Below are 25,129 nucleotides of genomic sequence, written 5' to 3'. Positions count from 1 at the left end.
CTGTGAATTCTAGGGCAGTTCCAAAGTTCATGAAGAGGATGAAAGTTCCTGATTACAGAGACAAGACAGTCTTTGGCATTCCTCTCATCGTTCATGTCCAGAGAACGGGACAGCCCCTGCCACAGAGTATCCAGCAAGCCCTGAGGTATCTACGCAGCAACTGCCTCGATCAGGTAGGGTCGTAAATCCCAAGCACAGCCTGGGCTGTACGGAGTGCCAGGCAGAGCCAGATCTGTCCAGGATCAGACAAGACATGCCTCTCCAAAATAAAAGGCCTTGTGATCTTTGTAGGTCAGTATTTAATCTGACCAGGTGACATCCTTGTCAAGCTGTGTGAGGATGTTTCCTCACTGGCAACTTGAAGGACACCCTGGAGTGACTGCAGAAAGCTAACGTGAATCATTTGTACCCGTGATGGCTAATTTGTGTTCCCCCGAAACTGAGAGTAAAGCTGTCTACTGCATTTCCTTTTAATTATGGTCTCAGTGCCACCATTAATTTCACAGCATTCTGTTATCCCTCTTTGTCTTTTTTTTTAAAACCAGAATTAGGTCTTTATATCTCCCTTTATTAAATTTTTTTTGAAGCAGCACCATGACAAATTTATTTATATCTTTCAAAAAATTTATTTATTTTTTTTTTAAATGTGCAAGTAAAATAGGAAAATAGGGACTTCCCTGGCGGTACAGTGGTTAAGACTTCGCCTTCCAATGCAGGGGATGTGGGTTCAATCCCCGGTCAGGAAGCTAAGATCCCACATGCCTCAGGGCCAAAAAACCAAAACATAAAACAGAAGCAATATTGTAATAAATTCAATAAAGACTTTAAACAGGGTCCACATCAAAAAATCTTTTAAAAATATGAAAATAATATCAGCTAAATTAAATATTCCCTCATCTTGTGGAGTTGATTAAAAAGCTCAAGCTAAACAAAAGTCTTGGAGATCATTTTTGTCTCCAGGACTGTGGGGGGCATCACAATGGTGGACTCTGATTGGCCCAGAAAGCAACCCATCCTATAATTAACCAGGCCAAGCCTTTGCTCCTTGGAATTAACACTCATTAGTTTCTCTGTTAGACATTCGGTCCAAAATGAAATTCTGCTTGATAAATTACAGCCTTGAGTAGTGGGGGTATTTTCAGGCAACTATTCTATAATGGCTTTTGTTCATCATACTCTGTAATGCCCTGTGAATAATCTGTGCCAACCTAAGATTATTTGCACTTCTCATTGATTTTCCCTTGGCCTTGGGCTCAGCGGACAGGAATGAGCTGAGCTACACGAATTCATGAACTGATGCTTGTCTCTACCCCAATGCTGAGATCACGCTAAGAATCAAGATGGTCTCTTAATGAATCCGATACCAGTTTTCAGTAAGAATGAGAGTAACTTCTTCATTCGATGCCATTGCTGATTGAACTAAATGCATTATTCCATTCTCCCTTCCCACTCCTAATCTAGGTAATACCCATGCCTACATTTTTTCATATTTAGATGTTATAGTGAGGGTAACAGTGGTTGCTGTTGTGGTGGTGATGGCTGCTTTGTTCGGGAAATGGCCTGGATGGCTTGCCTGTTGTTTCCCAGAAAGAAGGGCGGTAGGACCACTTGTCTAAAGCTAATGGTGCTCATCTTTGGCAGATGCCCCAATATTAACTGACTTGTGAATAACATCCCAGTAGAGCAATCCATTGAATCTGGTTTGTTAAGTGTTAGATTTGGGGTTTTTTTCATTTTAGAGTTTTTATCAAAAGCACACCTTCATCAAAGGTAGAGGGTCTGTGGGTGTTTTACTGAGGAAACTTTTTGGGGAGGTGGGCTCAAGTGAATACTTGGAAACGCCCACTCTAATCACTCTCTTCTGCAGCCCTGCGAGTACTGCAACCACGCCCTCTGGCATAGGACTTCGTGGCTTCAGTTGTACTTTTACTGGTTGATTAGTGCAGACCCAAGACTGTATTTTGTGGAGAGTAGCCTGTTATTCGGACACATGTTTTTCCAAGCTTCTCAGTTTTCCTAAGGGTGTGTAAGACTCATCTCCCCTCTTGGCCGGTTCCCTTAGAGTGTTCGGCTCTGCCTTTTACCAAGCATAGAAAATATTCTGTTCCAAACATTCTAATGGATAGCCAGCTAGCTGATGCTTATCAGCAAAAGCTCTACTCAGAGAAAACAGTGTTTGTTCAGGAATGCTTAAAGTAAATGCAGGCCATCTGTGCCATTCATTCAATAATAGTAACCTTTCTTGCGTGCCCAGCATGTTTCAGGGATCATATTAAGTATCCTGTAAGCATTGCCTCATTTAATCCCATATCCACCCTGGGCAGGGTTAGCCCCTAGGAGGCAATGGTGGAGCCAACACTTGCTTGAAGATGTATCTGCAGAGTCCAAGTTTTTAACAAGTGCACTTTGCTACCACCTGTTAGAATTGCTTGTCCCAGTGGACTTTGGGGTGATGCCATCTCTAGCATTGAGGGACACTCTGAAAAGTGGCCCGAAACAACTCATTGATGAATTCACACTCAGGATTGTGTTGATGATGTTGATCATTATATCATGTGGTGTGTTTTCTGTAAGAATGAAAGAATTGTTTTCTCTGGCCCCAGCACCTGAAAAGATGGTTGTTTTTAGGTAACTGGTCTGTATTTATATGAGGTTCTCCAGACTCATTCAGCTGGATATGTTTTCCTCTCTACACTGGCTGCTAGAATTATTGAAGCCAAATGCACGTTCTGCCTGTAGTAAATATATATAATTTGGGGGCATGAATTTTGTGTGTGAACCTCATTCCTACTTCCTGCTAACCTTTTCTATCTTTATTTTCCTTTTGCTCTAGTCCTCTCGTCTATTATCTTTAATTGCGTCTTACTGTACTTTATAGATCACTGTAAGTCACCTTGAATTCTTTCTCGAACAAGATTGGGTATGAATGCATTGTAATACCACCACTCTACTCCCCGCATAGTCTTTATGTAGAATGGAAACCAATCCCGCCCCCTGCAGATTCTGAATAATGAATATCACCGGCATCACTACTGTTACTGGGCCCAGTGTCCTGTTTGAAGACAAAGTCATATGAACAGAGAGAAGGACAGTGGCACCGAAACCCGCTCAATCTCTACTCACTGGCTTATTCCCAGCCTCCATTTCAGGCCTATAACTATTTTTTTTTTTTTTTAATCTGGAAGAACGCCACACTGAAAAACAGTATGCTGGCAAAGCTTTATAAGAAAAAAGACTCATTTCATAGACATAAATACTGATTCTAAATGTAACCGCAATGAACAAGGCAACCCTTCTCTTGTATCCGTCAAAAGAAAAAATCCTCAAGATGTCAAAGGGACTTTCGTGGAATCCAGTTCCTCCCCTTATGGGGTACTCAACACCAGCAGGGCCCCCACCTTGTATGTCCCTCCCCTTCATCAGCACACAGTGTGGGCAGCACACAGAGCCCCCCTCTGGTCCCTGTGAAGAAGGAAGGTGGTCATAGGAAGGGACAAGGGGAAACTAGAGAAACATAATAAGAATCGAAGAAAACCAGGCTCAGGAGGAAGACTGTTTTAGAGATTTAAGAGCAAACTCGAGCAAATAAAAGCCAATGAATCAGAAAAGAAAGAGGAGGGACAAGAGTCACAAGGAAGGAGCGGACACACACGAGATGAGGGTCCTTCCTTCGCCAACCGCACCTCCTCTGAAAGGAAGACTCAGGTCTACACAGGCTCTTGAGATCTCAGCCCCCCGGCCGTGCAAGACCAGAGGGTCTCAGAATACTCTTCCTCTAAACCCCCCTTAACTGGCTTCTCTGCTGCCTGCCTGCCTCTACATGGTCCCCTCGAACCACCATGCAAGACTGCCCCAAGGCTCAGCCCCTCATCCCAGGGAGGGGGGCTTCCTGCACTAAGCTCAGCTTCTCTCCCTCATGCTACACATTCTTCTCAAACATTCATCGCAAACAGCTGACGTCAGCCCTACAGGGTCCTGAAACAAGACCACCGTTCCACCTGCACCCCCAAGTGCAGAACAGCTTCCACATGAGGAAACACAGTGTATCCATTTTTGCCCTGGCAGCTGGCTGGAGATGAAATAGGGAGTTTGGCCTTCGGTTCTGAACCATTTGTATTCAGACGCAGCAGTTTGTGAGACGAGCGGGCTTTGTGGCTGAGCTTTATTTCTGCCCTACATCAACTGCACAGAAGGACAGGTTATACCCAGCCCCTGATGAATATGAAGTCACGGCAGAGAGTGGCTAAACCTGCGGTGCTCCAAATAAGAACCCACCACATACTGTTCTTAGGAACCTCTCTCTCTCTCTCAATAAAAGCAACTTTTCTTCATTAGCGGAGCACATCCCTAAAGAAGAGGAAATGCAAGTCCTGACAAACATCATTAAGTGCTGCAAGGATTAGCATAAACAGGATGCCAAGTAGGAGATTTAATATTATTTAGATGAAATTTGAGTTCTAATGCAGCACTCATGCCCAGGCTCTCCTTCTAATGGAGCAGTAAGTTTTAAAAGCCCAATTATGCTGGGAAGACACTTCATACTCAGTACAAGTGTCCTCGACCTGCCGCCTGTTCATCACCCTCCCTGCTGCCTACCTCGGGTAAGATAAGTGATGTTCCAGCGCCTATCTGTTTAAATTACACTTTGAGTCCTTGCTTTCTCATAGCTGAGTTTTTGGGTAGAAGACTAAAGAGAGAGGAAAGTAAAACTAGATCAGAGCAACACTCATTGTTCATCCTTTTATCTTTAAAATGAGAGATTATGTGCAAGAGAAAAGCTTAAAAAATGGATTTCGCATTGCTGACCTCTATTCTTACCTTTTAAGAGAGTCTTAGAGCCGTGCTTTCGAGGTACATGAGAGCAGGCCCTGCTGTGTAATTTGTGGGGCCTTGTGCAAAACGAAAGTGCAAATAAATTATGAAGAATTTCAAAACGGTGACCGCAGAATGTTAAACCAAGTGTGGGTCCCCGTGTGTCTACCCAGGTCACCCGCCCACCAGTGACAGACACGGAAGCAAATGAAAGACATTTCACACATCTTGGGTCCTCCTCGTAATGAAGCTGAAGGGTCCGGAGTTGCCTCCCATTGGCTATGATGACAAGGGTGCCCTTAGAAGAAAGCCATTTTAAAGTGGTTTCTTTGGTCCTCCACTTTTTACTTAGAAAAAACAAAAAAATTAGCCAAAAATGCATATTTTATCACTGCTCTGAAAGCTTTTTGCAGAAGAAATGATGGTTGCCAACTCCATGGGCCAACACCCCTGGTTGCTCTATGATGATGGCTAGGAGAAGCTCTTCTCTCTGGTTCCAGGACCTCTACATCACTAGAGGAAGCTTCTATTTACCACGCCCAGGGAGTTTTTCACTCCAGGGACCAGAAGCCCTGCCCCCAAATGGCTTAAACTATAGAAAATTCCCACGGTCACATGACAAGAAGGCAGGAAGCAGGACAGTTCCAGGGTTAGTTCTTACATCAGCTCAGTGACATCTTTGAAGACAGGCGCCCTTACCATCTTTCCCTTCCGCCATCCTCCACTCCAACATCTGGAGTCTGATTTCAGACCACCTTTACTTTATTAGGCTTAGGAAAAAAACTTTCCTTTGGTGCTTCCAACAAAAATCCCCAGAACCCACAGATATTTCCCACGTCCCTTGGATGATAAGGGTGGGACGGGAAGGTTATTGTCAGAAATTGAGGCAGAACAAATAAATACCTGACAACCCTCTGGACATCCTGTGAGATCTAAGTCAGAACAAGCAGCTCGGAGCCCGCAGCTGGAGAGCTCCAGACATGTCTAAAATAATTAAAATCACAATATTTGCTGAAACTAGAAAGAAACTTGGAAACAAAACAATACAAAGAAAACATCACTGGGATGTGTGTATACCTGCACGTCACTGTGCACCCAGAATCAAAGCCAGCAAGACACAGAGGACAAAAGAGGAATCTCGTTCTGCAATGTCCTCACAAACACTTGTCTGCTTTATTCTTTTTATAGAATCCGATCGATATTTCTCTACCATTAAAACATAATAATAACAGGAATTCTCAAATGGAATAATACCAACTCACAGGAGGATAACTGTGAGTCACACTGAGGAATTCACCTCTGGGGCACTTGGCTTCTGAGAACTCCCGCGCAGCACAGCCCTGAGGCACGGTCCCAGGCCTCCTTCCAGAATCCGAAGAGTTGAGATGTAAACACATCAAGGCTGGATCTCACTTCGATAATCACTCATTTGACATCTTGAACTTTTCTTTTGACAGGACATGCTTTCTTCTCATGCCCTTTGATGAAACTTGGAGTAGTTGCCAGAGGAAGAGAAATGCTCTTTAGATTCTTCTTGGCAATGTTTTGCATTTTCTAGACATTCCAAACTTTAAGAATAAAAAAGAAAGCAATTAATATTTTAAGTGACACTATGCCTTAATATCCTGTTCTGTGAAATTAGGGTGGTAAGCCTTGGAATGCCAAGAAGTATTACTAAGAATTCTGTCTTTATTGCCACAAAAAGTAGCGGTGTATAATTGCCCCTGCGATCCATTCAGCTGACGTATACAAAAACCCGAGTATTCTCTAATTGCTTGGAATTCTTCCCTTGCTGTTACGCAGTTTAAAAGAATTGGCGCTGCTCTCTGTTTATAGCAGCAACCAAGAGAGCTCGCTTCAGACCCCTGAGCTTGGGTCGAGGCCGGCCTGGCACACAGAGCAGCCAGTGAGACAACCTGGCATGTCTCTCCAGGAATAAGGAGGGAGAGCAGCGCTGACTCGAGGCCGCTGCCCACCTCTCTGACCACTGGGAATGTGGAAGTGGGCCAACCAGTGAGCCCTTGGGGAGTGAAGAGTGGAGACTGAGGGTTGAAGAACCAGTTTTGAGAAACTCAGTGCCTATAGGCATTTAAAAATAGTAGACGTACGAATTCACCATAAGCCTGGGCTCCCAAAGAAGCTCAGTTCTTTTGGGGTGACAGCAGGTCCACTTGGGGAGAGCCTACAGCATAACTTGGAAACCACTGCAGGAACCTCCATCCTCATCGGGCTCTGCTCCCCCTGGCTTGTTCCTGTTAGGGGCATTATCCCCACGGTACCTTATTGCTCCATTCATTTATCAAGCAGAGGAGGAGTCTAAGCCCTAAGGATGAAAAAGGCATAATACAGTGTCTTGAAGTCTGAAGAAAAGCCATTTAGGAATCATTCTCAATACAGCCATAGCTTCTACACATAATAGCTAACCAGGTAGAGTAGTAAGTGCATCATATGAGAAGCATATGTTACAAGGATTCTGAAGAAGGAAAAGCATATAAGACCTGTCAATCAAAATATGTGCTGAACGATATTTTGTTTCATGAGCATATTCCCTATAAACCTCTCCCTCAAAGGGGCACTGGATATGGTTACCTATCTGGGATCCACCAAACCTTCCATTGACAGAAGTTTCTCAAAACCCCCACTAAAGTATACACACCAGAAGGTAGGGAATTTTGTCTGACCTGCTCACTAATGACTGTTAGAAGATATAAGTATGCCTGATATATAGGGGGTATTTAATCATTACTTGTTAAATAAATGAATAAAAAAATAACGTCTACCATGTTGTAAGACTTGACAAGTCACAAAGCACAATCACGTATATTTTGTCAGGAGCCCTGTAAGGTGGGCTATTATTCTTATTTTCATCTCATGGGAGAGGAAGTCAGTGTTCAGCTACTGCCCGAAGTAGCTAAGTTAGTAATTTACAATATACTAGTTTGGATGCAATTCCAAGTCATCGAGTCCTGGTCCTATTGCCTTCTCATCTCCGTCAGCGTGCTTGCAGTAGGAAGAAAACGTCTGGGGTAAAGGCGGCCTCACTAACACTCACTGTGTCTTGTTTCAGGTGGGTCTTTTTCGAAAATCAGGCGTGAAGTCTCGAATCCATGCCTTACGTCAAATGAACGAGAGCTTTCCTGAGAACGTCAGCTATGACGACCAATCCGCTTACGACGTGGCGGATATGGTGAAGCAGTTCTTCCGGGACCTTCCTGAGCCTCTTTTCACCAACAAGCTCAGCGAGACCTTCCTCCACATCTATCAGTGTAAGTGGGAACAAGGTAGATGAGTGTTCTCAAGTGCATTCATCCTCCTAAAAAACAAAATTCTGTAGATTGAATTTTAATTGTACAAGTAATGCATGAAGAAGTATATAAAAGTTATGATTCTACCTTCCTCTCCGGAAGTAAACTTTGTTCACACTTCAATATGGAAATCTCCAGGCTATATTTTATGCATTTGAAAATACGTTTTTGACATCAAAATCTTCCTGCTCAATAGGGTTTTATGTAGGATATAAAAACTAACTTTCAATGTACTTTTAATAAATTTAAAATGAAAAGGTAACAATAGAATTTATTTTATATATAGGTGTTTTTAAAAAGAAAGCATTTCCTTGGGATATATGAAATCCAAATGTGTTAAAATGACTAGAAATAAAAGGAAATGTATTTTAATGCAATGTACTTTAATTGTTGAAAAGTAAGCAAACCAAATCAAGGCTTAAGCTTAATTCAACTAATTTATATTTTCACTTAGAACTTTTTAAGTGATGTGAAGTTGATAATTCTCAGCAAAACCCCTATAATTAATCATTGAGAAAAGCAAGTATTGATTTAACAACATATCCTGCTAAAGATAGTTGCAAAGTAGGGGATGGTATTAGAAATGAACACGTGGCTCTTTTCTAGCTGCACTGTTATGGTTATACAGTTGTCCCTCAGTATCCTTGTGGGATTCCTTCCGGGACCCACCGAGGATGCTAAAGTCCCATAGTCGGTTTTCTGTATCCTCGGTTGGGCATCCGAGGATCCAGACAACCACGATCATAAACATAGTACAGGATTCACAGGTCACTGAGTCTGCAGATTCAGGACCCAAGTATGGGGAGAGCCGACTGTGTATTTATTGGAAAAAAAAAAAATTTGCCTGTTAAGTGAACCCATACAGGTCAAACCGTGTTGTTCAACAGTTAACTGTAAGTATTTAATGGTCCAAGCCTCAATTATTTAGGAAAAAAACACTTGGCCTGTGGACTTTTGAGTTTTTAGCAACATATACATGAAGTGGACCTTGACATGGAATTGATCCAACTTGAAAAAGATTCTTGCTGTTGAGAATTCTGTACTAAATGTGTTTCAGGAGTTTATAATATTGGAAATTCGAAAAGGATTATAACAAGTACCACTTGTAAAAACAGGATAAAGTGGTGACCCACTAAATAAATATTATTTTGTCAGAGTGAATAGGTTAAGTTAAAACTAGTGATACATGTTGCTGGAGGCTAAATACAGGGAATTCATGATGTTTCTGCTGTAAGAGGTTGAGCTGCATTTTTCAGTTAAACCTCCCTTACGGTTTGGATGTAGCATATATGAGTCTTTACATTTAATCAGTTCTCAGGTTATGGTTGACACTGGTCTAAGGTTAAAGTCAGATTATTTCCAAGAGATAAATGCTTTTAGCCCTTTGTGAGACTCACAAGCAAAATAAAACAGGTCAAAGCAGGGCTTATTTTAGCTGAGCAAACATTTACTGAGTTCTGCTTATGTTCAGGGCACTATGCTGAGCACTGCAGAGCATATGGATAGGTAAGACTTAACTCTGCTCTTAAGCATCTTACAGTTGAGGGAGACAAGACATGTACATAAATAACTGCAAAACAGCAAGACTGGAGAAATCCCATGATAAGGTTACAAAGAGCACCCAAGGGGGTTGAGATGAAGAACAAGGACTTGGTAGAGCAGTGACAACTGAAGGTTGAGACACGTGAGGAACACATGCTGAGTGAAGTAAATAGCTCATGTGTCAGGAGATTACAGGATTTCTGTCTGGCTGGCAAGGAAGGGTAACTGTCCAGTGCAGCATCAAATGACTCCAAAAATTAGACTGGGACTGTACCCAGGAAGGGCACTGAATATTAGAGCAAAGAGTTCATATTTGATTCATTAATCACTGCGGGGACCCCTTGGGTGGTGTTGAGGGAGCTACCAGTTACGGTGCTCTCAGTTGTAAACACAGAACCCAAAATCCAACAAACAGTGGTTTAAATAATAAAGACATTATATAATCGCACACGACAAGAAATCTGGACTTTAATAATTCCAGAGTTGGTTAATTCAGTGACACCATGGCTGAGGTCAGCATCTCTTGTCATCCCCTTAAGGTCACAATATGACGGCCACCACTCATCTTTATCATGTCTTCCCCAAATCACATCCAAAGGCAAGAGGCAGGCAGAAGGATTCTCCTTGGGCATATGTCTCTTTTTTTTTTGGCGGTACGCGGGCCTCGCACTGTTGTGGTCTCTCCCGTTGTGGAGCACAGGCTCCGGACACGCAGGCTCAGCGGCCATGGCTCACGGGCGCAGCCACTCCGCGGCATGTGGGATCCTCCCGGACCAGGGCACAAACCCGTGTCCCCTGCATCAGCAGGCGGACTCCCAGCCACTGCGCCACCAGGGAAGCCCCATATGTCTCTTTTTATCAGGGAGATAAATTTACAGAAATGCCTACCTAGCATTTATCTTGGTCCCATAGACCAGAAATTTTACACTTTTCTCCCCTAAATCAATCACTGGGAAGAGGAATGGCATTACCATTTTTGGTCTAGGCCAACATGGTTATCCCGTGATTTTGAGGGAGGGGCCCAACTTCGCTGAGCACATTACAGCCCAGTCCTGAACAGAATGTGGGTTTTCTTACAGAGAAAGGAGGAGAGAGTAGGTATTTCACAGGCAGCCAGGCTTGTGCCACAGGGTGCATGTCCATTGGAACTGCTTATTTGACCCATGAATCTGGAAGTGGTGAACGAGAGGTACTGGACAGGACGAGAATGGAGGGTTAGGGAGCCAGCACATTAACTGAGGCTCTGGGTTACCTGTGGGGACCTCCAGCAGCAAGACTAGAAATAAAGATGTTCTAGGGATAGACTCTGGAGTCTGTTTCCAAAGGGCTGTGGAGAAGAGAGGGACAGTTCCTCCTCTGTTCTCCAGAGCAGGTCCAACTGTAGCTCTGTTACTTCTTGGACTTTCATCAGATGATTAATTAGAGTGTTGGATGGATAATGAACACATGTGAGGCCCACGGTCTACAGGAGAGAGAAGGAGGCAGGGATCAAAGACGACCCTGTAGTTTTAAAGAGCATTCAGAAAGGAAAAGGGGGAGGGGAGCTGATCTGGGGGCAGGGAGGAGCCTGGACGTGCAGTCTGAAGTGCTGCTGGCCATCTGTGTGGACGCCAGTTATCAGCACCTAGAAATCCAGATCTAGAACAGTCTTCTGAGAGCCAGGAAAGAGGCAGGAACCACAGGAGTGCCTGTGCCACAAAAAAGGTCAAAGAGGCTAGGATCCGATATGAAGGCTGAATTTAGGGATTGATAGTTGACCTTTGCAGGCACCTTTAGTAGAAAATAATGACAGAAGGTAGTTTCTGAGGGATAAAGAAACGAGTGAGTAGAAGGAAGCTGGGACAACCTGTAGCCATGACAGATGACTCTTCAAAAATTTTGGCACAGAAGAGAAGGTTGGCAACCTAAAGCTAAACAATGCATGCACTGGACATCTTACCTAAAGCAGCTTATTTAAAGGCAGTTCAAGGGCTCCAGCTGAATTTATAACACTTCAGTGACAAGCCTGAGGTCATTAGGAGTATCTGCTTCTGCTTCAGCACAAGCAAGAAAAAGGAAAAAGGTTTCTGTATAATGTGAACAGAATGGCTCTCCTCTATCAAACCCAGGTCTGTCTTGTGCCAGTTCACAGTGGACGTGGTAGGGGTGGGGGTGGGTTCCAGAATGTCCAACCCATGGTCAGGCTCTTCCAGAGACTCGCATTTGCCGGGTGACTGGGGCCCGCAGTGTGCCCCGCCCTGGGAGGGCCGATGATGGAGAGGGGCAGGACCTGGGCAGAAGGCACGCCACAGCACCCCCCCTCCGCCCCCCGAGCAGCAGGCTCCACATTTTTTTTATCAGGCACCCCTGCCAGTAGGAGCTATCTGAGCATGTACACTTACATATTTTCAATAATATAAATATATCATGATATACTATAATATACTGTGCCTATCACACGACACATCCCATCAGTATTTTCAAAGCATGAGAGAAAACAAACACCAGTGGAAATCCCAAGTTTCTTCCCACCCCCCTTTGGAGCACAGACACCTGCTGCAGACACCCGCTCTAGAACCTGGTATTGTAGGAAAGACAACCGTGTTAGCCCACGTGAGCTCCTGACGGTGTCTTTCAGAGAGAGAGGAATAAGGGTGGCGAGTCAGGCCTCACAGATCATTAACAAACACAGCCAGGGGGCAGCAGAATGCAGCACGGAGCACCCATTTTTCTATACCTTTTCCTTTTAGTTACCTCATACTGTTCAGGCTGATTCCCTTTCAAGCCTGCTGACCAGTGCCCATCACCCCTATCACCGCCCAGATGGGGAATGGGCCCGAGAAGGGGGGGGGGCCTGGTTCCTCCTCCCCAAGCCCTGGGCGTCCTGGGGGATGCTTCGCGAGCTGGAGGTGGGGTGGGAGGGAGGGTGGGCAAGAGGTTTGAAACAGGTAGGTGAGGAGGCGGATTGCTCCAAGAGTATGAAAAGCCAGCGCAGGGTGTTCCTTTGCATGTCCAGCCTCGTTGTGAAGACTATGGGTTCTGGAGTGAGACTGTGGGGTTCCGACGGCAGCTCGTCAAGCTTCTCACCACCTGGGGCAGCTCCACGCCCTTAGCTGTTGTCATGTCACTGCTGATGCTGACAGTGACCCCGAGTGTGTTCGCAGGAAGGTAGCGCTCGCTTCCCGTCCCCCTGGCTCCTTCCGCGGCTGTTCCTCTAACTCCCGGCACCGCTTTTTCTGCAGATGTCCCCAAAGAGCAGCAGCTGCAGGCAGTGCAGGCGGCCATCCTGCTGCTGGCCGACGAGAGCAGGGAGGTGTTGCAGACGCTGCTGTGCTTCCTCAACGACGTGGTCCATGCGGTGGAGGAGAATCAGATGACGCCCATGAACCTGGCTGTGTGTCTGGCCCCCTCCCTCTTCCATCTGAATTTACTGAAGAAGGAAAGCTCCCCCAGGTGGGTTTTCCTCAGCAAGAACGCTAATGCTAAACCAGGTATTCCCCACGGCTACTTAAAAAAACTCGCGCTGTATTGCAAGTTGCGGATTTGTCAGCACTTCATTCATAATCAGAAAATGTTTGGAGGAACATAATTCGTGTGGCTCAGCGTCAGGGAACTGTCAAAGTAGCACAGTGTCCTTTGTGATCCTGAAAGCCTGGAGTTTTGTTTTGTTTTGCGTGTGTTAGTGGGAAGGAGGGAAAAAGGACACTAGTATTTTACAATCTTCAATTTTAAAAGGCTAGATTTAAGGCCCAAGCACGGGCAGCTTGCAGTGAAGTAGTTTCAAACTTGGGAAAAACAGATCAATTTCTCCCCCAACAGTTATTCCTGCCCGTGTATTATTCCAAGGTTTTCCATTATGAACTGTCAAACTCTTAGCCTGACTCAGGATATCTAAGATGTGTAGTCACTGTTTCTATTTGGAAATGAGAAAGTATGGGATCGGGGTGACATCTAGGCATGAAGACATGACAAAGGGATGAGCTTGTGTACTGTGAAAAGCTCTTGGGTTTGGGATCCGCTGAAGACTCTCCCCCTCAATTACAGAGTCATCCAGAAGAAATATGCCTCCGGGAAGCCAGATCAAAAGGACCTCAGTGAGAATCTGGCCGCAGCTCAGGGGCTGGCCCACATGATCATGGAATGCGACAGACTTTTTGAGGTAAGTGAAAGGCTCCAAATGCCTTCCTTATAGCTCTTGGAACTCGGTAAGACGCTTGGAATGGTTGCTGCATTTATGGCTTATTTCTGTTTTTTCCTGATTTTATGACAATGGTACACTCGATAGGTCTGGTCTTTGCCTCCTAGAAATGTGAGGAGTGAGCTTATATATTGAATAGTTGAGGCTTTGACAGTTAAAGACACTTGGGTTTACCATGATGATGGATTTTATGAACAGTTGCATCAACTTCAGGTGCCAGGTCCCAGGCCAGCCAGCCAAGTACGGTATATTTGATGTAACCTCGGGACTTGATTAGATTCAGTGTGCGTGTGAGAATGTGTGATACTGAACAATCGCTGTGAACTCAGGATCAGTAACAGCTTATGAATACAGCCACAGATACGCTAAAGGATTAAGTGAACTAGACTTCCGGCATACTTGTTGGGGCAAAGTTGTCATTTGCAAAAGGGAAAAGTGTGCCACAAAGGTAAAGCCACCTCTAAGTCATGCTTGACATTCCCCTTAAGTCTGTGCACTTTAAGTTTCCTGAGCCCAAGTTTTGCCAAATTGAATAAAAATGTATAATAAGTAAAATCAAAGGAAAATGGAAAGAATGAATGGGAAGTCATGGCGGTGTTTTGAATAATAAATATAGCCTCAAACAGATTTGGGTTTCCTGACTTGAGGAAGCCCGCCCCCGCCCCCTTCACTGATCTTAGACAAACATCTCTTGCCCCACGGCACTCAACCCTTTGCCCGTACCGTGGTCTTTGGCTTTGCTACTTTGTTTTCTGTCAGTCTCAGCATTTCTGTAGCTCAGTGTGTCGCTCTTCTGTGCATCCGTCGGTTCAGGTCCCGCTTGAGATGGTGGCCCAGTCTCATAACTCATATATGGAGGCTGAGATCCATCCCCCAACTCTGGAAGACCTGGGGGCCCAGCTGGAGGAGAGCGGGGCCACTTTCCACACGTACCTGGAGCATCTCATCCAGGGCCTCCAGAAGGAAGCCAAGGAAAAGTTCAAAGGATGGGTCACGTGTTCCAACACAGACAACACAGATCTTGCTTTCAAAAAGGTAATCTCAGGTCTTGGAAAAAATTACCCCCAAAGAGCCAAGTCTTACAACCAGGGATTTGTTTTGCTTTTTTTTTTTTTTTTTGCGATACGCGGGCCTCTCACTGTTGTGGCCTCTCCCATTGCGGAGCACAGGCTCCGGATGCACAGGCCCAGCGGCCATGGCCCACGGGCCCAGCCGCTCTGCGGCATGCGGGATCCTCCCGGATCGGGGCACGAACCCGCGTCCCCTGCATCTGCAGGCGGACTCTCAACCACTGCGCCACCCGGGAAACCCTGTTTTGCTTTTAAAATGGCTACTCTGTTCCCAGGGCTTCACCACACAGGAATCAGTCAACCACCCACTCTAGAGTCTGTTTTCACATAATCAGACTGCAGACTGTGGAGCCAGACTGCTGGAGCCCAGGCCTGGCTATGTCCCGTAGCTGTGTGACGTTGGGCGAGTCACTCGCCTCTCTGTGCCTCCGTTTTCTTATTTGCATAATGCACATAATAGTAGGACCACTGTCAGAGGAGGGCTGTTTTAAAATCAGAACAATGACTGGTACACAGGGAGCACTGTGTGTTGGTGGTTATCGTTTTTATTATCAGTATTCTTTTTTCAGCTTAAGGATAAACATTTAAAAATTCTAAACCTGAGGTATTCAGAGTCACTCTTTCAAGTTACATACTCAGTGATGTTTTTTGAACACCCAGTGAAGGATGGTAGGTTGTGTTGGAACCAGCAACCTCTTCAGCATGTGCTGGTATCTTTCCCAAGGTGGGAGACGGGCATCCGCTGAAGCTGTGGAAGGCTTCTGTGGAGGTGGAAGCGCCCCCCTCGGTGGTTTTGAATCGCGTGCTGAGGGAGCGTCACCTGTGGGATGAGGATTTCGTGCAGTGGAAGGTGGTGGAAACCCTGGACAAGCAAACAGAAATCTATCAGTACGTGCAGAACAGCATGGCGCCTCACCCTTCCAGAGACTTCCTGGTTCTCAGGTAAGCCTGCCTCCGGGGTTTAAGATGCTCTGCTCCAAAAGCCAGGTAAGAGCTGCAGATTGAAGCATTTCAGAGGTCTCCCACCTAAGTTCACCCTCCACTGGCAACACTCAGCCGGCCCTCATTTCTCTCAGTGAAAACTGACTTTGCTGTGTTTATGCCCGACTTCCTGCTTCTTTCACCCAGTTCACAGCTCTGCTGGGTTCTCTTATGGCCCCTTTCATTACGGAGCATACAGTTTATTAAGCCATAAATATTGTTCATTTCCTCAGAACAGAGTCCCCCAAAAAAACTGCTGTTTGTCCAGTTGTACTTTCTGCTAAATTATGCAGATTGAACCTGGCTGGCTTTTCTCCTGATTTTGCCTTTCTCCCCCTGGGAAAGCAAGTCTTCAGTGGTGTGACTCTCAATCTGGAGTGTGTGAAACTTCAAAATGCCTCTGTATAACTTCAGCTGCTCATAACTCATTACCAGGCATGGAAACCTTGACAGAGCCCTGAAGGTCCAACTGTGCTGAGACACTTGGATGTCCAGAAAGGTTTCAGGGCCTGACAGGGCTTGCGAGTCTACTGTCGAAATATTACCTCTAATGGATTTTTGGGTTGAGTTCCGGACCCCTGCTCTCTGGGTTTGGAGGGGGATGCTCAACCAGCAATAGGAAGTTGCACAGCAGAGCTGTGTACATGGGCTGGTGAGTCAGTACTGAATCAGAAAGAAGAGGGACTGAGGATTCTAACAAACCCACATAAAATATAATTAAATCAATACATCCTTTTTTTATTGATAACTGATGGTGAATACTGTCTCTTCTCATATATTAGCAGTATAAAAAGAATCACTAGTGAAATTCCCAAATGTGTAATTTAAATAGTTTCTTTATTAAACTAGTCTCTATGGCAAACTAAAGGTTATTTTTTCACATGAGCTATTTATGCCTTTGGAATTGGTCCTTAGGACCTTAAATTTTAAGGGTCATTTTTTCCCTAAGTATATGTGTTTATCTTAGCAACCTTGGGACCCTGGTGGAGAATGTGGGCCGTTGTAAGGGTGGCTTATTACTGCAGTTATTGGGACTCACCTCGTGGAAGTTAAACTGTACGCCTTCACTCTTGCAAGCAGAAAATCAAATCGTTCTAGGATGGCAGCCACAGGGGGGATGGAGCCATGCCATAGCCTGCCTCTTCGCTCCCTTACAGGAGGCTGAGGGCCGGAGTCCGTGCATGGAACCGCCCTCCTTCCACTCACCCTGCAGTGCCACCCGCCTGCTACTTCTCATGTATCATTCCATCACTGCCTCGTGCCAGGCACTGTTGGAGGCTCCGGAGATACTGCAGGGAGCACAACAGACCACAGCCCTGCTCTCTTGGGATTTATATTTTATTAGGGAGATAGAGTCAATAACTAACAAGTAAGGGGGATAGGAATAGAGTCAATAAATAATAAGCAGGGGGGATAGGATTACTTATCTTAGGGGGATAGGAAGGGGTGGAATTTCAAATATAGTGGTCAGAACAGAGTCTCACTGTGTTGATTGATAGTTGATCCAAGACTTGAAGAAGAAGGTGGGTGGACCATGGGGGAGGGAGAAGAACTCGGCACCCAAGAGGATTAATAATGAACCTGATGTGTTTCCTGCAGCAGGAATTCCTTGTGATTATGATACAAAAGGTAGAAAGTGACAGGTATGGAAGAGGAGTCCAGGGCTGAGGCGCTTCCTGTTTTCAGAGCATCTCCCTGTCTAGGCTAGCATGCATGAGGCTGGTCTCCTCTTGGGAGTACCATGTTCATGTCTTACTTTATCCCTTTCTCTAGCTCCTCAGGAGCTTCCAGTGATACTCATTGACGCTTCTTCCATTTTATCCCCAGAAATCTGTACAACTTTCAGTCTTTGTTATTAATCACAGCCTTATGCATGAAAAGAGAATGGTCACACCCATGGAGAAGTTGCTAAGCATTTGTGTAGGGCTTGCTTATTCCCTAATTCTAGGTTATAGTTCCTCTTTCTGGTGAGGTAGGCCAGGACGAAGTTAGAGATGAGATAACTAAGCAAGGGGATAGGATTTGTAACATAAATAACTAAGATTATAATAATGAAACCTACATCCTGTGGTAGAAATGGTTGCTACAGAGATGCTCTCATGATTCCTGACTTCCATCTACAACCTCTTCCCAAGTGGTACACCCCCCCCCATGTTTGAATAGCTCCAGTAACAGTGAACTCACTACCCCTCATATAGCCCATTCCATTTTTGAAGAGTACACACTGTGAGACGGCTCTTGTCTGCACTGAATTAAAACATACCTTCATATCTCTGCTTTCTGGAGGCAAATCAACTGTATTTATTTCTTCTCCTGCTCAAGAGCCACTCAGGGACTTGAAGGCAATTAGGCAATTAGTAGTCTGCCATGTACCTAGTTTTCTTCAAGCTAAGCATCCTTTCAGACTTGAGTTGAGCACCGCCTCCTCCAGGAAGCCATCCCCTGTGCGTGATCTCAGAGCGCTCTTTGCACAGCCATATCACTGCACTTTCCGTGGTGCTTTAGGGTTCTCTTGGTAGGTCTGTTTCTCCTCCTGGGCTGTAGACCTTTATGTCTTCAGTGGCTTCTCAGAGCTTGGCACACCGAATAGATGTTTGCTGAAAGACTTGAATGGGCGAGTCCTAGTTCCCAAACGGTGAGACCAGCCCTTCAGTGTTGTGCGGGAGCCTCTGCAGCCTCAGTTTGGGATTCCGAAAGCAGCTCTGAAAGCTGCAAGACCGTTTCTGACCTCTGGGTCAGAGGGCTGAGACCCTTGCTTTCAACTGCACAGCATAAAGTTCACACGCACTTATGGAAACCATTAGCTTAGTCCAAGTAACTGGGCTTGGAATTTGAGCAAGAAAATATAAGTGTGAGCCTCAGCGCTGTGCTCCGGGTTTTCTTTCTCTCTCAGCCCTAATTCCGACGTGCGGGTTTGTTTTGCTGCAGGACCTGGAAGACTGATTTGCCCAAAGGAATGTGCACCCTGGTGTCCCTCTCCGTGGACCACGAGGAAGCCCAGCTCATGGGTGGTGTGCGGGCTGTGGTGATGGACTCTCAGTACTTAATGGAGCCGTGTGGGTCAGGCAAGTCGAGGCTGACCCACATCTGCAGGGTGGACCTGAGGTGAGCGGGCTCCTGGGGGCGGTGGGCGCAGGCTTGCCGCACATCCGCTGGGGCCCTGTTTCTCATCTGGTCCCTTATTTCACTGTCCTTTTATTCCTCTTGCCATTAACATGCTTTCTAGAAGATTATGTGTGCCTTCCCCTCGCTTTTCCTCTTTCCGCCCTTGCTAAAATTCTGACTTTCAGGAGAAAGTCCTCTGCTCATCTTTATTTTCCGTTTTGTCCCACTTATACTTCTGTGCTTTGGGCACGGGGCAAACACCAGCACTAGAGCCCGGGATGTAGTAGGTGCTCAGTAAATACGAGTCCTCTTGTGTTTCTTTTCAGCCTGTCCCTTTTGCGGCTCCCTCCAGTTGCCCTCCTTTGAGAGGGAACTAACTTAAATCCAACCCCTTCAAGGCATTCATGATGCTGAGTTCTTGTTCTGGGTGGATATAAGCTGGGTTTTCTCAGTAAATTCTAGAATTAAGTCTGAATCACCCCTGAAGAGACGCTATCATTTTAAAGCACCTGGTGAATACTGTAAATATAGATAGACCAAATACTTGGCCAAAAAGGCATTTTCAAGGCCCTGTTGACAGAACGAGGTTCTCAAAACCTCGGAGCAGCAGCCCCGAGTGTAATGCAGGTGGACTGACATTCAGGGCACAAGCACAGCCCTATCGACCATGACAAACTGTTGTGATTTGGAAAAAGACTTTCCCACTTCCTTTCTGATTTTTGTCCCCGCAGAGGTCACTCCCCAGAATGGTACAATAAAGGCTTTGGACATCTGTGTGCGGCGGAAGTTGCCAGGATTAGAAACTCTTTTCAGCCCCTCATTGCTGAAGGTCCAGAAACTAAAATCTGAGTTTTCCCCAGTGTGACATCAAACTCAGGGAAGAGGAAGTGAAAGCAAACACTTGTGGGAGAGAGTGTGCGCGTGAGAAAGCAAGGGAGAGAGAGAAAGCGATTGACAATGCTTAAAAGTGGAAGCACTGAGAAGTCGGAATGTTGAAGATGCAAGAATTTCTGAGAACTTTCCTAGCCTTCCTGGAGACGGCTACATCCCTACTAATATAATATTTTTAAAAATCAGAACATTTATCTATGTTACTTAAAATTAAATGGATTATTCATTGTGCATTGCCTAATTTGCTATTTAAAGGCTTCTAAGAAGCGTATTCTTAACTGTAAATAAATGTATGTATAGCATATGTACATATGTGTGTATATCTCTATCTTTACTGTATATATGTAAAATATCAATTTTATATATAATTGCATATTTTGAAAAGGAACAAGTCTGATTCGGTGAGTCCCTTCCTCACCTGTTCTTTCCAAGTTGTGCTGGGCGCTGTCTCCCCGCCGTCCTGTAAGCTGAGCAGAATCTGCTGCTGACACCGAAGTGTGACAATATGTAGTCTGCCCTGATGTCTTACCAAAGATTAGCCAACCAAAGGAAAACACATTAAATGGCCCTTACATGTTGTCAGCTTGTTTGTGTTATTCAAACACGGAGAGTGGGCTGTTGGATAAAGCAAAGAAAATAATATTTAGTCCTCTTTAAAGCAAAGAAGTGGGTGAGGAGTCGTTCCCGCATTTAAGGCTAGATTACCGCTTGCCATGGGGCCAGCAGATACAGCTTTCAGTGACATGTTAGACGCCTATGGACCACTGGAGTCAGCCCAGTGACTGAAAGAGAGCCTGTATTTCCCTGCTGATTAGAGCTGAGTATAATAGCTTTTGCAGATTCACAGCCAAAGGGAGCCTCTGTGTTCTGTTGAGTTTTCATACTTACATTTCATAATGTTCTTAAATGTCATTCTAGTTGACCAGTGGCCTATTTGTCCACAGTTAATTGGCATTTTCTTACCAATGTATTGCACTGAATTTAACTCTGGACACCAGATTAAGGGAGATGATGGTCATTCAAGAGTCCTGGACCATTTCAGCTTCAGGGAATTCTACTATTGCTACATATGATGCTCTTAAGATAGAATTCATTAAAGTTTTGCAATCTGAAAGACAGGGTTTTTAAACTAATGTTAAGACCAAAACTGTGTTCTTCAAATTAGTTTTAGAAAATATAAACAGGTCTGTTAAATTCCATGTTTCTTCATTAGTCAGTCAAGCTACCTATGCATTTGACCCAACCTTATTTATTATTGTATAGACTAAGCAAATGGACTATCCTTAACCAATTGCTAATGGATTTAAGTTGGTTTTTTATTGTAATTCAACAGTGCTAGAGAGAAAGATAATTTATTGTGTTTGGTTTCAGGGAGAGATTGGTATCATAACTTAGCAATTCATGCTGGAGAAAAAAAAATTAAGAGTGTTTTCCTTTCTTTTTATATTGTATGCATTTATATAATGTCTTATCAGCAATGTGCAATTCTTTTATTGAGAGAAATAAAAATGCTATATATGAGTTTTGTATGGTACCAGTAAAATCATACTGTTTGAATTGTGATCTAGGGATTTTTTGTTTCCTTGCCTACTGAAAAAGGTGGCAGCAAACCCATAATTTTCCATTTGGGCAACGCCCTGTGGGCAAAACAAAGTCACTTCTTCCATACATCTTAATTGTAACCACATATGCCAGATTACTTTAGTAGGCACAGACAAGATCATTAGTGAATTTTAATTTACCTTAATGCTGATCCTACTCCAGAGATGGGATCATATGTTTTCAGGAAATATGACAGGCACACAAGGATGAATGGTGTCGTGTCACCTAGAGCAGGCCTTTTCCAGCCTTAGCAGCACACGGATTACCCGCAGATATTGTTACAATAAGCCTCTGATTCAGGCAGTCTGAGGTGGACCTGAGCTTCTGCATTTTGAACCAGCTTCGGGGATGCCCAGCCTGCCAGCCCGAAGACCACACCTTGAGAAGCTGGGACCTGGAGGATACTTAGAATAAAAGCACACATGGTTTTATTTCTGACTCCCCTTCTCTTCAAATTACCTGACTTCTTAATTTTTATGCACATACTAATCACATCACTGCTGCCTAACAACACAGTGCATCTTAAAAAAAAAAAAAAGGAGAAAGATGCAGCAAGCTTGTCAAATACTACAGTATTTTATTCATTGTTATCTTGCCAATAGAAACAAAATATGTTGCCTTTAAATATTATATTTATACTATTTATACTGCATGTATATCTTTACCTCAACTGTTGGTATCAATCATCAATTGTAAAATACTTGCCAAGGCAAAGAAATTTATATACGTTAAATATACCCTTTTTTTTCCCTATAAAATACATGTTGATTTTCATGCTTCATCCTGTAAGCAGAAAACCTGCTTCCTGAGGAAGAGTTCTCTCTAAAAAGCTTGCCATGAGCTTGACGCCTCAGTACTGTAGTCAAATCTTCCTCAAATATAAAGATTCATATAAAAGTCTAGATTGTTATCTACAGAACTTCACTAACAGTCTGGGTGCCTTCCTTAACCTATGTCTAAGGCATTATGGTGATGGGTAGGGATTTCTTTTACATTTCATTGTTCTTATATCTAGAAGTTATAAGAACACTTTTAAGAGTATTTTTATGAAGGATTCAGTGAACTCCAGCTACAATTCCATTTTCACTGAGTGCACGAGAAACTGAGACTTGATGACGTGACTTATGGCTGCACCACTGGACCATGAAGAGTAGCCACATCTGACTCTGAGCCTCTTGCTTTCCATCCTTGTACAGTGAGCCCTCCACATCTGCAGGTTCTGCATCCAAGGATTCAACCAACCATAGATCAAAAATACTCCAGGGGCTTCCCTGGTGGCACAGTGGTTGAGAATCTGCCTGCCAGTTCAGGGGACATGGGTTCGAGCCCTGGTCTGGGAAGATCCCACATGCCGCGGAGCAACTAGGCCCATGAGCCACAAGTACTGAGCCTGCGCATCTGGAGCCTGTGCTCTGCAACAAAGAGAGGGCGCGATAGTGAGAGGCCCGCGCACCGCGATGAAGAGTGGCCCCCGCTTGCCGCAACTAGAGAAAGCCCTCGCACAGAAACGAAGACCCAACACAGCCAAAAATAAATAAATTAATTAATTAATTTAAAAAAATACTCCAAAAAAAATTCCAGAAAATTCCTAAAAGCAAAACTTGAATTTGCTGTACACTGGCAGCTATTTACATATCATTTGCATTGTATTAGGTATTACAAGTAATCTAGAGATGATTTAAAGTATATGAGAGTATGTGCATGGGTTATATGCAAATACTACACCATTTTATATAAGGGACTTGAGCACCCATGGATTCTGGTACCTGAAGGGAGTCCTGGAGCTAATCTCCTGCGCGTACTGAGGGACCACTGTACGTGTTCTATGCTTTAGTTCTAAAAGATGACAAAGGTCACCCCTAATAAAGCAAGCAGGAGCTCTCGAACATTCTCAGCTACAGGCTACAAGAGCCACAGCAGCCCAAACGACCATATGCCCACATAAAAATGATCCAAACTCTGCTCTCTGCTCCTCTCCCTCATACTTTCTACCATTACTTGCAAGTTTTGCTTTCATAGGCAAAGGAGGAATTTCAACTGTCCCTCTTCCTCTTCTATGTGAAAGAAGAGAACATGGTCATTCTAGCAGCCACAGGCAACCAGTGTCATCCTGGGACCCTGGAGCATATGAATTCAAATTTGATTCTGAGTCTACTTCATGAAATTCTTAGGCATGAAACTGTTCTACTTCTTTTTTAAAAAAAAATTTTATTTATTTATTTAGGCTGTGCTGGGTCTTAGTTGCGGCACGTGGGATCTTTGCTATGGCGTGTGGCCTTCTTAGTTGTGGCATGCGTACGGGATCTAATTCCCTGACCAAGGAGTAAACCCGGCCCCCTACATTGGGAGCGCAGAGTCTGACCCACTGGACCACAAGGGAAGTCTCTGTTATACTTCTGTCTTTTGATATTTGGCCACAAAAAAAATCAGTCGTATGATTTCTTCTCAGGAAATTCATGTAAAGGAATTAAATAGATCCTAGCCAAGTGGAGTGTCACTGTTCCTGTAGCGCTTACAATGATTCTGAATTGTCGAGGTGGAGATGCCCAGCCACTAGTGGGACATACAGGTCTGAAACATTATGAGAGTGACCAGGGCCCAAAGCTAGAGGTACATCCCGTGTTCACTTCAGTTGTGTTATCCCTGCCTCTCCTGACTACACACATAACGGTCCAGTGATACCAAGCCACTCTTTCACATCTCTGTGACTTGCCATTGACTTTCTCCCCATCTTGTCGGTCATGTGATAGCCTGTTTATTCCTCAAAACCCTATTTGAGCATCATTTGCTCCATGGACTTTCCTGACCACCCATCTGAAATCCACCTGCTTCCTTATATATTACTCTTATTGCATGAATCACATCTCATTTAGTTACTTGGCAATAAATCTAACTCTCCCACTAGATTATGATCTCTTAGGAACATGGACCATGTCTTACTCAGCTTTGAAACTCCATCCCATAGGACACTTTCTGCTACACCATTCTATAAGTATTGAAAATGACCTGGGCATCTGAAAACTGGGCATAAAGATGATAGAAGCCATAGAAATGGAAGTCATAACCTAGTGTGGAGTATTCCAAAGCCAGTGAAATAACTCACATTTTGTGTTTGACTGCTACAGCTCTCCAATAGCACAAACAATGGAGAATTAGCTGGTCTTCCAAGAAGTTAAATGCAACTGTTTCTGAAATTATCAAATGCTGAACATCTGTTTGCAGAAAATAGGACAGTTTGATTAGTTCATTCATTCAACAAATACGTGTGGAGCACTCATGATGTGCCAGACGCTGTTCTAGGCATTCAGTAAGTGAAACAATAAATGAAATCAGTGAATAAAACGACAAAAAATTCCTGTCCTCATGGAACTTATGGTCTAGAAGAGAAAACAGCCAAGAAACAAGATACATAATTGACCAGAGAAGCTCTACAGAGAAAAATAAAATCAGAGGAAGGAGATTAGACAGGGAAAAGCTTACCAAGGGCCTGGGGTAAAGAACTATCAAAATGACATGCTGTTTGATTATTTTTCCTCAAGCTCTGCTGGAGCTGCTAAAATTACAGTGTTGGGAATGATCAATTCATCAATTTGCTGAGACCTTATTCCTGGTGAAGGAAAATAAGTAACAGCAGCAGGAGGAAA

The 25,129-nt window shown here is 44.3% G+C and overlaps 1 protein-coding gene and 1 long non-coding RNA gene across 5 annotated transcripts in view; one reads left to right on the top strand and one right to left on the bottom strand.

Annotated features, from left to right (window-relative positions):
- STARD13 (StAR related lipid transfer domain containing 13) overlaps positions 1–21,446 on the top strand; it is a 499,956-nt gene extending 478,510 nt beyond the window's left edge. For all 4 annotated transcript variants that reach the window (XM_059996021.1, XM_059996020.1, XM_059996018.1 and 1 more), the window contains 8 exons: positions 14–173; positions 7,880–8,078; positions 12,881–13,091; positions 13,683–13,797; positions 14,650–14,871; positions 15,631–15,848; positions 18,816–18,992; positions 19,724–21,446. In XM_059996021.1, coding sequence (XP_059852004.1) covers positions 14–173; positions 7,880–8,078; positions 12,881–13,091; positions 13,683–13,797; positions 14,650–14,871; positions 15,631–15,848; positions 18,816–18,992; positions 19,724–19,841 — 1,420 coding nt within the window. In that variant the 3' untranslated portion in view covers positions 19,842–21,446. The remainder of the gene's footprint in view (positions 1–13; positions 174–7,879; positions 8,079–12,880; positions 13,092–13,682; positions 13,798–14,649; positions 14,872–15,630; positions 15,849–18,815; positions 18,993–19,723) is intronic.
- On the bottom strand, positions 20,453–24,674 carry LOC132413799 (uncharacterized). The gene is made up of 3 exons (XR_009516811.1): positions 24,589–24,674; positions 21,626–21,889; positions 20,453–20,498 (listed from the first exon to the last, which is right to left on the bottom strand). It is a non-coding gene; the product is annotated as an uncharacterized lncRNA (long non-coding RNA).
- Between the last annotated feature and the right edge of the window lie 455 nt (positions 24,675–25,129).

The sequence above is a fragment of the Delphinus delphis genome, chromosome 18 (genome assembly GCF_949987515.2).
Source record: "Delphinus delphis chromosome 18, mDelDel1.2, whole genome shotgun sequence".
NCBI classification, from domain to species: Eukaryota; Metazoa; Chordata; class Mammalia; order Artiodactyla; family Delphinidae; genus Delphinus; species Delphinus delphis.
This window is presented reverse-complemented; position numbering and strand designations above follow the sequence as displayed.